At 44.5% G+C, this 13,443-nt stretch overlaps 1 protein-coding gene across 2 annotated transcripts in view; it reads right to left on the bottom strand.

The window, feature by feature from the left end:
* Window positions 1-13,443, bottom strand: part of CLCN4 (chloride voltage-gated channel 4) — a 223,027-nt gene that overhangs the window by 65,367 nt on the left and 144,217 nt on the right. For both annotated transcript variants that reach the window (XM_069205155.1, XM_069205156.1), the window contains 3 exons: window positions 9,120-9,326; window positions 8,955-9,035; window positions 547-1,092 (listed from right to left, as the gene is read on the bottom strand). In XM_069205155.1, coding sequence (XP_069061256.1) covers window positions 547-1,092; window positions 8,955-9,035; window positions 9,120-9,326 — 834 coding nt within the window. The remainder of the gene's footprint in view (window positions 1-546; window positions 1,093-8,954; window positions 9,036-9,119; window positions 9,327-13,443) is intronic.

The following is a 13,443-nucleotide window of genomic DNA, read 5'->3' as shown; positions in this document are numbered from 1 at the left end:
ACAAGATGTCCTTGGTACGAACATCGTGCCTGTGTTCCTTGGCTGCATTACGTGCAGTCTACACTACAAGAAATTGGCTTGGTAAAATATGCACCAAATCTGAGAGAAAATGCCACTCTTTTAAAAGGAATGGGGCTGTTTTCTTCCATTCCACTCTTTTTAGGGACAGGAAGCATCTTAACTGAGTCAGTTGTGAAAGCACATGCCTTAGTTAGCAAATCCTTGGGGAAGGAATAGTGTTGTCCCATATTTTCTGTCCTCCCCCAGATCCTCATTTACCTTCATCTAATATACCCACCTCCTTAAGAAAAACAACTGGCACTTTAAAGCTGAAATGATTAATGCCAAAATCCACACCTGTGACTATCACATTTTTTGCCAAAGAGTGGGAGTTGCATCTTCACTTTATGTATTCTTATCAATACACATTGAGAATGTGATTATATAGTGTGTCTGGTTCCAACTTATTTACACTCATAATTTCCACACGTTTGGTCCTGCTAATCTTACACGAAAGCAATGAATTCTAGAATGCTGAATCCTTACCTTCATGCCGAAAGTGAAGATTGTGATAATAATTTTGAAAATGAGGGCCAGGGCCAGCTGCCACATCGCAGTGTAAACCCCAGATCCGGCTGGCCTGTCAGGGATGTCATCTACAGGTCTAGTCATGTTGGGGTCATTGATGTAGTCACATAGTTGAGATGACTCCAAGGCACTGCAGTCATTGAAGAGCTCAGATATGAGCTCGCTGGTGCTCCTGCGAGTGTATGGATTTGGGTAGGCAATAATGGCTGTGATTGCAGTGACAGCAATGACTTCCAAGACAGGATACTTGCCAAGTCTGGTGTTCTTTCGCCTCCAACACCAAGCAATGTTGCATCGAATGAAAAGTGTCCCCCAAAGTCCTCCAAAGACACCAAGAAGAATGAAGGGGACCAATTCTGCCATGTACCAGGGTGTGTGGTACTCAACATAGAATAGAACTAGGCGGCTGTTTCCAAAAGGATTGATAGACCGCAGAGTGAAAGCCGCTACCAAGGCAGCAAAAAACGATCTCCACAGAGTCTTCAAAGGAAAGTAGTAACTGACCTAAACAAAAAAACACAGAAAGGTAAAATGAGTCATGACCATAGGTTTGGTTGAGAAATTCATCACCAGATGCATGGATAGTGCACTAGGGTGACAAGGATTACCATGTGCAGACAATCTGTCATGACTGCCTAAAGGCACACTAGTCAACATTATCAGTGGACTAATCTGAATACACAATTCAAACTAACATAACAAAAACATAACTTCCCAATGCAACTACACAATACAGTCTCATACACATGCAGATCATCCTTGGAGATATTATAAAGGCTTTGCAGAGTCTAGTTGCAGGTTCCGTAACTATATAACAGTAAAACATACCTTAGCCACTTGAATAGATGACTAATGACGGGTGAAAGTAGATAAAGAGAAAGTTGTTTCCAGTTCATTTAACTGCCTCGAGATTTGGAAATGATGTAATTTGCCAACTTTGATAGCAGTTGAAAAAAAAATACTTTTGATTGATTGATTAAAAAACCTTTATTTTGATTACAAAAAATAATCATAAAAGCACACGATTATAACAAACATTTACAATTCATATAAAAATAAAACCACAAGCTTAAAAACCACAACTCTCATCAATACCAAAGGTACATAGGCACACACATACATTAAACTGTAAAACTTCAGTTGATTAAAACCCAAAAATCGTAATCTTATTCCAGCGGAGTGCACTCTTCACAAACCTGGAAACTGCCATGGCAGCAATAGGTTCATTTATCATTTGTGGGCCGGTGTTGATAGAAACCTCTGCCTGTAAGAACAGGCAGCACAAACCTTCTTCTAGGTGGATGGTGATAACTACAGAACAATACCAGATATTCTAAGGTCTGGGGCAAAGCAGTGTCACAAGGGCAGACCTCAATTGAAGATGGCTCGTACTGTCTGGGGGGGAAACATAGGCAGTATCGGACAGAACCTAATCTGAACCTGGTGAGGAGTAGTCTCTCCCATGGGTTTCTAACGAGGGAGAGATAAGGTTCCGGGCCAGGGCTGGTATTTAGAATCATCAAAGCCCTGGCTGAGTGACTACCCAGAACCAAGTTTTCTCTGCTCTATCTAATTTGCTGAAGTAATAAGTCCTTCACAAGCTTTCTGTCTGCCTGTTTTAGCAGTTCTGGTTCATAAAATAATTCAGGGCGCCCCAGTGACAGGGCTTTAGATCTAATGTAATTGAGCCATGGAATTTTATGGCCTAGCTCGCACCCAAGAAATCCTCAATAACCTTCCTGTTAAATGCAGTGCACTCCCCAGTCCATACTGCTATCCACAGCATCATGGGGGCAATTTTAGCATAATCTTCTGCAAAATCCGAGCCCAGCTCCTCATGCATGAACAGACTCGGACTAGCGGGGTCCACCCCCAATAGTTTTCTGCAGAAGCGATTTTCTTCGTGTTGGATAGCCATGCAGTTAGAGTACCCCCAAATGTCTGCACTAAGCAGTAGTACAGATAACCACTTTATTTTATATAGCTGCAGCAATGGTAAGACAGGTTTGCTCCCAACCATTCGGGCAAATCTAAAGAGAACCCCACAAGACTGACTGAAACGCAAGCAGCGATTTGCAAGACATGGGGTCCAACTGCAATGCTGGCCAAACATAACCCCTAAGTAAGAACAAGAGGTCACACTTGACACAACCTCCCCCTTGATTGTAATGGGTCTAAGTTTTGGATTCCGCTTCCCACAAACCATAAAGTCTGCTTTTGAGGTATTTACATCCAGTTCTAAATCACCCATTAAGGCAACAAATAAATCCAACAAAACTTTAAGGCCATTCATCGTACAGGAAAGTATAACCGCATCATCAGCGTATAGTAAGGAAGGCACTGGGGTGTTCTTAACCTTCAAAAAATCTTTACCATGGGTAGTCAGGTGAGAATTCAGGCCATTAATATATAATAAAAATAAAATTGACGCCACAACACACCCCTGCCTAACACTGCTTGACAATTTATAGGCCATAAGAACACTCCCCTGCCCTCCAAATCTTACTGAAGCATTTACACCAGTATGTAGAGCCCAAAGAAAGTTTATCAAGGATTGGGGTATCCCAAGACCCTCCAGGACTGACCACAGCTTTGAACGGTTAACCCTATCAAATGCACAGCTTAGGTCAATGAACGCCAAATTCACAGCTTCCATCATGGCCACCACATATTTGCCCACCAGTAAATTGAAATTCAGACACTGTTCCATCGTCCCCTTACCGTCTCTAAATTTGTACTGAGCCGGACAGAGGACATTATTCGATTGAATCCATTTTTCAATACGAAGAAGGACAATGCGCCCCACAATCTTAACCATGGAATCTAGTAGAGAAATAGGGAGATATCAGCCTGGTTCTTGCCCTCAACCCTTTCTGAATACCTCGACTACGACTGCCGACTCCCAGAATTTAGCGATACTAGTTTGCTCTGAAGCATTGAGTACATTTGTCAACAGCGGGGACCGCAAGCTAGCTTCCTCTTTGTATAAATCCATTGGGATGCCGTCTGGGCCAGGGGCTTTGTTAGAGGTACTACCCAAAATGGCCTGTTGAACCTCCTCCAAATTCAAATTCAGACCCAATGGGAAAGACACTGCATTTTCCTCCTCCGCTAGTTGTTCCACATTGTCCAAGGAGTAGAACCTCTCAAAAAGGGCAACCCATTTTTTGGCAGGTATATTTGTCCCTACACTCTCAGGGGAAACTAGATGTGCAGGCTTACCATTCAGTATCTTCTAGATTCCCCCACTTTCCTCCATCTTACAAGCACCCAGTAGCTGCTCCCACCTCTCTTCCTTGAGACATTGCTTTCTCTTACTAATTGCCTCTTTATAGGCAACCCTAGCTAAGCTGATAGACTGCTGATCCCTAGGTTTGATATTGAAGGCTTTATGTAAACACTTGCTTGCATCTCTACAGTTGTAATCAAACTGCCCCTCTTTGGGGTCCCCTGTGGGTCCAGATAGATCCAACATAATGGATCTAAGGGTACTATTCAGCAACTGAAAATATGCCAAAATGCCAGCCGGCGAAGCCTTGTAAAAAGAAGAGAGCTAAAAAACACATTCCTGCAACTCCTAACGACCCCTAACAGTAAAGTAGGAATCTGGATTTTATACCAGCTAAGCCTCCTACCCTGATCCTTTGAGATCAGTCCAGTCACGCCTAATGCCACAGTCTGAGAGCCAGGAACAGGGATTACCATTCTGGCTTCAATGACCTGGTCAGTGAACTGCTCTGCCTCCCGTAGAGCCCTTGTTCCTCGCTCTTCTGAACTCCTGACCTCTGTCAGGAGTTCGAAGCCCTCCTCCACCCGCAGGCCTCTGCCTGCGCCTCATCCCTGGTGTCTAGTGGGAGAGCTCTGCTTTCCTACTAGGCTGCCTCTCTCCTCCTTTTTCTCTGCTTCTCTCATCATGTGCCATCTCTTCCGTGCCTGCACCCCTGTGCCCCTTTTTCTGTTCGCTCTCCTCTGTGCCCTTTTGACTTTGCTTTACTTTTGCTTTACTTCTACACTTTTCCCTCCAATCTCTCTCTCGCTCTCCCGCCTCTCTCTCTCTCCCCTGCTGCCCTGCCCCCTCCGCTCTCTTGTGCTGCACTCCCGCCGCTGCTGCCCTCGTGGACCCGAAGACACCCTTGGCTCTGCCAAGCACTTGCTCTTCCAGATCCACACCGACCCAAACACCACCATCCGAGGGAACCTCCTTTACAGACCCCCCCAGCCCTCGACAGCAGTTTACCGACTCCATCACCGACATCATCAGCAAGCACGCTCTCGCATCCACAGACTACATACTCCTCGGGTACTTAAACTTCCACTTCGAGAACACCAACGATAACAACTCTGCCACCCTGCTCGACAACCTTTTCAACCTCGACCTCATACAGCTCGTCACCAACTCCACACACACTCGACACCATTTTCTCCACCAATAAACATGTCTCCTTCAGCCACACCACAAACTCCACTGGACAGACCACCGCTGCATCCACTTCTCCTTCAAGAAACCCACAACACACCATCTTCCACAACGGATTCCACACCGCGGATGGAACAAGGTCAACTAATCACTACCCTCTCCCGGAACCCACCCATCGACACCACGACACTGACACAGCTGCCCTCAAACTCAGACAATGGATTGTCGACTGTGCCAACACTCTCGCCCCAATCAAAAATCCTTCCAACAGACGCACTGACAGAAAGGCCTTCTGGTTCACCACTGACCTCCAAGAATCTAAGCAAACATGCCGAAGACTTGAAAAGAAGTGGCACCAAGATCAGGAACTGGACAACCACAAAGCTTTCAAAAACACCATCCGCAGACACCACCAACTCGTCCGATCCGCCAAGAGAATTGCCTTTGAAGAACGCATCTACATCAGCTCACACAGCCACAAGGAGCTCTTCAACATCGTGAAGGAACTCTCCAACCCCAGCTCCAACGCCAACGACATCCTGCCATCACAAGATCTCTGCGAATCCCTAGCTACCTTCTTCCACCGCAAGATCGCAGACATCCATGACAGCTTTAGCACTCAGACCCCCCAGTCAACCACAGACTCACCACCCACCAGCCTCCTGCTCTCCTGGACCCACGTCAACGACAACAACACCATCGAAATCATGAACCCCACCCACTCCGGCTCACAATCTGACCCCTGCCCTTACCACATACTCAACAAAGCAAGCTCCGTCATCGCACCCCAACTCCGTAAGATCATCAACAGTTCCTTCAAGTCAACCCGGAAAGCTGGAAACACACTGAGATCAACACCCTCCTCAAGAAACCTAAGGCGGACCCAAAGGACTTCAAGAACTTCCGGCCCATCTCCCTGCTCCCCTTCTCGGTTAAAGTCATAGAGAAAATTTTTAACAAACAACTGACCCGTTTCATTGAGGATGACAGCACTCTGGACCCTTCCAAATCCAGATTCCGCAGCAACCACAGCACCAAAACTGCCCTCATCGCCGCCACCGACGACATCAGATCCATACTGGACAACGCAAAACCAGAGCCCTCATCCTCCTGGACCTCTCAGCCACGTTCAACACCGTCTGCTTCCACACCCTACGCACACGCCTCAGCAATGCAGAAATCCTCAGGAATGCAGAGCCCTGGACTGGATCACCTCCTTTCTCACCAGCAGAACTAAGAGAGTCCGTCTACCTCCTTTACGCTCTGAAGCCACCAAAATCATCTGTGGCGTACCCCAGGGTTCACCCCTCAGCCCGACCCTCTTCAACATCTACATGGCTCCCCTCGCTAACATCGCCCGATCCCACAATCTCAACATCATCTCATACACCGATGACAGCCAGCCGATCCTCTCCCTCACCAAGGACATCGCCAAGACCAACCTCCACGAAGGATTGAAGGCCATTGCCGAATGGATGAAGAACAGCCGCCTTAAACTGAATTACGACAAGACTGAGGTCCTCATCTTCGGCTCCACCCCCTCTGCATAAGATGACTCCTGGTGGCCCGCCACACTGGAAACCACACAGACACCCACCGACCACGCACGCAACCTGGGATTCATCCTGAACTCCTCAATATCTATGACCCAGAAAGTCAACGCCATCTCCTCCTCCTGCTTCAACACCCTCCACATGCTTTGAAAGATTTACAAATGGATCCCCACTGAAACCAGAAGAACAGTCACTCAAGCCCTTGTAAGCAGCAAACTGGACTACGACAATGCCTTCTAAACAGGTACCATGGCCAAACTCCAGAAAAGGCTGCAATGCATCCAGAACGCCTCCCCATGCCCCAACCTGGACATCTCCCGCCACTGCCACATCACAGCCCACCTGAGAGACCTGCATTGGCTCCCTGTTAATAAGAGAATCACCTTCAAACTCCTCACCCACGCTTATAAGGCACTGCACAACACCGGACCAGAATACCTCAACAGACGGCACTCCTTCTACACTCTGCCCCGACAGCTTCGCTCGGCCGACCTTGCCCTCCCCACCGCCCCACGCATCAGTAGAACAACCACCGGCGGCAGATCATTCTTGCACTTCGCTGCCAAGACATGGAACTCTCTTCCCACCCACATACGTCAGACCAAGGACCTCCTTACCTTCAGGAGACTTCTCAAGACTTGGCTGTTCGAGTAGTAGCAGTCCCCCCACCCCAGCGTATTGAGACCCTCACAGGTGAGTAGTGCGCTCTACAAAATTCCCTGATTGATTGAATTGCATTGTGGTCACTCTGCCCTGAACCGTGGACCTGTCTCTTGGTGAAAAAATCTCCAAAACTATTGGAGGTAAAAATATAATCGATTATAGTCCCCTTACCCCACCCTACAAATGCAGGTTTATATAGGACAGGGCTAGCCACCCTCTCCAACATATTAAATAAGCCAACCCACCCCAGTTCGTTGATCGGCTGCCTACCTCTACGGTCAGGAGGCACCACATTCAGTGCCCCTTCTCCCAAGGAAAAAGGATCTGTGACAGTAGGAGTCATACCTAGTTTAGCATTAAACTTCCCTGCTAAGAGAACTTTAAAACAACCCAGCCTATGAGCAGCCCTTTCCTCCATGATTATAAAAATTCACAACAAAAAAGTTAAAATCTGCAGAAAGAACAACCCAAAGAATCTGTATCCCACTGTGTCGAAGAGGGATTGGTACAAATACTTCTTCAGCTATTTATATCTACTCCTACTTTATTATTTCAGGTTGAGATGGACATACTTGGCATCTTTGAGCTTGCTGGACCCACCCCTCACTGTAACAGATCAGGATCTAGTCAAATGAGCATTTACGAAGAGTTGCTGTCCATTGTGGTTGCCTTGAACTTACCTTGGGTTGCTTATATCATAAAAGTGCTTTAAACAGACTTGCCCAGCTCTGGACACATCCCAAGGCAACAGGGAAAAAGACTTGCTGCAGTCAAGCATAGTGATTGGCAACGGCTCAGCGAGAGAAATCCTGTTAGCATGTACACAAGCCGCTGACAGGCCTGGACATCATGGAATCTCAACTGTTAACATGTTCTCCCATGGGTAACTCCTACAGGCAATTACACCCAAAAAATAAAACAGAACCATTTGTCTTTGGGCTAATGTCAATGTGACGATGCTTCTGTACACTGCTTCCTTTTTTCTTCTTCTTCCTATCTTACAAGCATATTCGAGATTTATGGCTAGCTAATAACAACAAATGTACTCAGCCCTAAAACTGGTGGTGCCCTAACCCTATGAATTAAAAACTGCACATTGTCTATGGAGGTGGAAGATGACTGGAGGGAGAATGACCTTGTTAGTCCAAAACACTTACTGTAGTTTTATATTTATGTATATTCAATTCTATATTGATTATACGAGGGACAATTGTTTGTTTCACTAAATAACATGTAATAACATGTTGAGAACATAACATATGTTTAGACAATCCAGAGACTGCAAGCCACCTATACTAATATGCCTGTAATTAAATATAGTGAAACTATTGTAAATAATCTTGGGACAAACACAGCAGATGGGTGTTATTGTAAACCTATAAAGAACTAGTGATTTTATAGAGTTTTGAGTGCATGGAATTTTAACATGTACTCAATACTGCATGACCAAAGTATTTTTTCTATGCTAATAATTATTTTGTCAAATTTGAAATATTTGTATGGTTTGGTCGATTTTCTGTCAGTATTTAAGTATTTCTTCTCAATAAGCAAACCTGTTTTTTAATCTATTTACTTACATTTTCCGCTTAGCCACACCTTCTAATCAAATTGGATTTCATTCTGTTCACTCATTGTTACCAATTACAATGTTTGCCTACTCTTACAAGCAGCACAAGTCATAGCAAAGAGGAGTTGAACAACTATTATTCATTTGGTTATTCGCATTTTCTTACCTCTTCCAAACTAAACAGTACACCACCGATTGGAGCGCCAAAGGCAACCGAGACTCCAACAGCTGCTGCAGCTGAAAGTACCTAAAAAACAAAATTGATGTAGGAGAAATAAACTTCTGGAAATGATGAATTGCGTAAAAAGCACAAAGTTGGGCGATTACTCACCTCTCTCCTCTTTGCCTCATTTTTGCTGTACTTGGAAAATAGGCTGCTGAAGAAGTTTCCACAGCAGCATGCAACATGGACCAGGGGACCTTCCTTCCCAAGGCTCAGTCCCGAAGACACCACCAGTACCAGGGTGACAGTCTTGATGAGAAGCGTCCACTTCCCCAGGTAACCTCTGATAATAAAGCCACTTAAGATGGTTTTTATCTAAAGAGCAAAGGGAGGACATGGTAATCATGATGAAATGGGAAAGGAATCAAAATAACAGAAAACCTACTAACATAATCCAATAAGTCCTTGGTTACAAGAGCCCCGGAGGGGCACAAGTTATTTATTGCTCCTTATAAAATTATGGGGCATATTTATAATGCCCTAGTGCCACCTTGCGCCACATTAACATAATTATTTTTTAAATTAATGTGGCCCAACGAGGCCGAAATTCCCACGCTCTACTTACAGGGTGGCGCAATGCATGACTTTGCGCTACATTATGCCTGCGCCAGGCATAATGTATGCAAAGGGGGCGTTCCCCTGTTAGGGAAGCCGGAAAAATGGCGTAAGGAAATCTATGAGATTTTCTTGCGCCATTTTTTATGGCACTTTTAACACCTGCTGAAGAGCAGGCGTTGAAAGGGGGCTTCCATTTTTTAGAATGGGGCCCTATGTACTCTGTAGGAATAGCACCAGTATTTTGGCGCTACTCCTGCAGAGTACATCAACAGTGTCATGAGAAATGACTCTATTGCCCTCTACCCTGCACCATGGTGCACCGTATTTTAAATACGGCGCACACATGGTGGTGGTAAGGGGTGCTAAGGGGCGCCGGGAAAGTGGCGCTGCACTCGGTGCAGTGCCACTTTCCATGAATCTGCCCCTCAGTACCTTTAGGTTCGGAATTTAGTTGGTGTGATAAACTGCCCATATTACAAATAATGTCCTCACCGTTTGGACATTACAAGAGGATTTTCATGTGGTCCGGGCCAAACCGTATATGTTTTGGTGTTTACAAGTATCTTTCCCTGCTCCGTTTAGGTAGGTTTGTCATAATGAAATTTATTGTCGAGAGAGGTGGATTGTGCACTTTTTAACTGCCTGCAATTACAAGAGGCAATAATTATCATACACTTTGTACTTGAGAAGTCTCTTCATAAACAGGATTTTGTGAAGCGACTGCAGTTTTAAAAAGCTTCGTATTCCAGGACTGAGACTAAAGAAAATTCAGAAATGTTAAGAAGACATGTACACAAAGAGAAGGGCCAAAAAGTCATGCGTCTTAGAACATTTTTTTTTTCCGGGTAATTGCTATAGCGACAGAACGCTTAATAGATAACCACATCTTTACCAAACCATATAATATTATTTGCAAACATCATTTGTAGCAAGACTCCTTCTTCAGAGTTGCAGTGCCAGGGAGCACTGGTGGGTGGGAATCACACTGTTCATTGCATTTTATGGTGGGTCTGCACCATACGATGTAGTAATAAAAACCTGGATGGTGCCATTGGCAGTGTAGTCTTATCTCTGAAGCACGACACCAGGCTACAATTGTGCCCCGGGTTTAAAGGTTAAGGTTGCTGAAGTTGGTTCCAGTGATTTTGGTGCTCTGCTTGCCCTAATTATGTAATTAAACAAATGAATTAGGAGCTGGTCCGTATATCTTTTACATTCTTAATAGACTTTCATTTGGCTTCCTTCATTTCTATTTGAAGTTTCTTTGCAAACGTCAGCCACAGTTTTTGAAATCGGAGGAAGTCATTCTTTGTGAAATTCCATTATATCCTGTGAGTGATTCTTAACTTCCTCTCTGTTCTCTAGCAGACATATAATTCTTTGTTCCCCCCAAAAATGTTTTTTTTTCCTCTTGTGCTACTTCCCCTCTAATCCCACTACCTATTATTCAAAACTGAACATATTCCTCAAAATTCCAGGAACTCTTTACTGTGTAACAGTTTTTTATCCAGCTTAGCATTTTGTCTTGATACTCGCTTTGGTAAAACAATATTAGCACTGCACTCTGATAAATCAATGGGTCATGTCAGCACAAACGCCATGGGCCTCATTCAAAGAGGAAATCTTACACTTTTGTGTAAGTTTACGATTATTTGCTATTCACAAATGTATTTTACGAGTAGTATCTGTGCGACTGCGGAGTCTCCACACCTAAAGTTGCGACAGTACTATCTTTTTATCTGCGGAGACTCCGCATTAGTAAAGATACTACTCATAAAATACCTTGTGAATAGCAAACAATCATAAACTTACACATCAGTGTAAGTTTATCTTTGTAAATCAGGCCACAAGAAAATTAATTTATTGTTTTTCATTTATTATTTCAGAGTTTGTATGAATGGCAAGTGTATTTTTTTCCCTGGTGGGCATGCCCTTCAGAAGAATAGCTTGAATTCTAACATCAAGCCACTTAAACATTTCCTTACTTTAAACATTCTGCTGTAACCTCTGCTAGATGTACTGTTTATTGTCCAAGACAAAGTAACCTTAAGATCTCCTACTAAAATATGGTTGGAAGTCTTCCAGGGCTAATGTCAGATTGACTGGACAATGGGTAGCATCCACAATCGGGCCACATGCGTACACTATTGAAAACCCCTGGGGCCAGATGTATCCTGCATTTCTGCGGTCGCAAACTGTTTGCTACAGCACAAATACATTTTGGTATGTATGAATTCCAATTTGTGATTCGTTGACATGTTATCGAATTGCAATTTGGAATTGCGACTACATACCGATTCAGTATTAGGAAGGGGCATGTCAAGGGCATCCCTTCCTAATATCGAATCGCAGCGGTATGTGGGAGTGTTTTGTGACCGAAATGCAGTTGCAAAACATTCACATTTTACCACCTATTTGAAGTAGGTGGTAACCCACTCGCCAATGGGAAGGGGTCCGTGGGGACTCCTTCCCCTTTGTGAATGCATGCAAAAACGTTTTTTAACAACAGGCAGTGGTCCCACAAACCACTACCTACACTTAAAAAATGAAAAGAAAGCTTTCAATTTTTATTTTTTAACTCCATCCCGTTTTTCTTTAAGGAAAACGGGCTGCATTAAAAAAAAAAAAAAAGATTGCTTTTTTTAAAAGCAATCACAGACATGGTGGTCTGCTGAGCCCAGCAGACCACCATCCCTGTGATTTTAGTGCTTCCTGGTGGGACACAAATTGCCACCTACCTCATGAATATTAATAAGGTAGGTCGATTTGCAAGCCATTGGGAAAAAGCTAAATGAAACTCCTGGAGTTCCATACATTCAAAAAGTGATTAACTAATTGCAAGTCGCAGAAAATTGCAATTAGGTAATTGCTATTCAAAACAAGCATTTGCAATGCAATGGGTATTGCGTTTGCCCAAGTTAGTGCTATTAGCGTCATAAATTCCTAACTGGACTTTTCTTGCCACAGATGAATTGAAAATGAAAAGTAAAACAGTTGACAGAAGCAAGCCGATTCAAAGTGCCATGGTCGCCATGAGCATGAGCGCAAGAGTTTTTGGCTCCCTGACTGAATGTCTAGAAAGGATCACGGTCAGGATGAAAGGCAAACCGAAACCGGAGGAGGGGCCATCACACGCTGTAACGGGAGGAAGCATGACATAGTGTGATGGCCAACAAAAATGTTCACTTGGTTAAATTGCCTGGGAGGGAATTCAGCACACAAAGGAGGGACATTTCACAAAATGCACTAATAAAAATAAAGCATTTCAGCCAAGCACACAAACCAGGACTCTGTAGACTCTACATGAGGCCACAAATTTGGCCCAATGCCCGGCCTAAATAGACTTTGTGGAAGGGTGCCTGGCAGCAAGGATAACAACCACAACTTTGGTTCGCAAGTCAAACGCCGTCAACTGCTGGCACTCAATCACCAGGCATGAAGGCGTAGACTGCACATGTTCAGGTGGAGAACCCTGCCCTACTGTTGCAACAAAAGATCTTCCAGAAATTGTAGGCTGATCGGAAGGCTGACTCACATGCTCAGAAGTTCCAAGTACCACACTCTCCTGCCACCATCCATGCGACTAGGATGGCTTGGGCCTGGTCGTTCCTGATCTTCTTCATTCCTCTGTGCAGAAGAGGGAGAGGTATAGTCGAGTCCAGTGTTCCAACACAGCCGAAATGCATCTCCTAGGGTAGACCTTCCCAGGAAGTTCACCATTGCACAAGTTTGGACACTGCCCAGTCTCAGCAGGGGCAAAAAGATTTAGCCAACATTCTCCTCATTGTCAGAAGATGCCCTGTGCCATCATGGGGTATTAACCACCATTTGTGATGTGGCAGGTAATACTAGCTGAGTTTGTTCTCCCTGACAT

This window comes from Pleurodeles waltl, chromosome 8 (genome assembly GCF_031143425.1).
Source record: "Pleurodeles waltl isolate 20211129_DDA chromosome 8, aPleWal1.hap1.20221129, whole genome shotgun sequence".
NCBI lineage: Eukaryota > Metazoa > Chordata > Amphibia > Caudata > Salamandridae > Pleurodeles > Pleurodeles waltl.
Note: the sequence above shows the minus strand (reverse complement) of the source record. Positions and strands in the feature narration are given on the sequence as shown.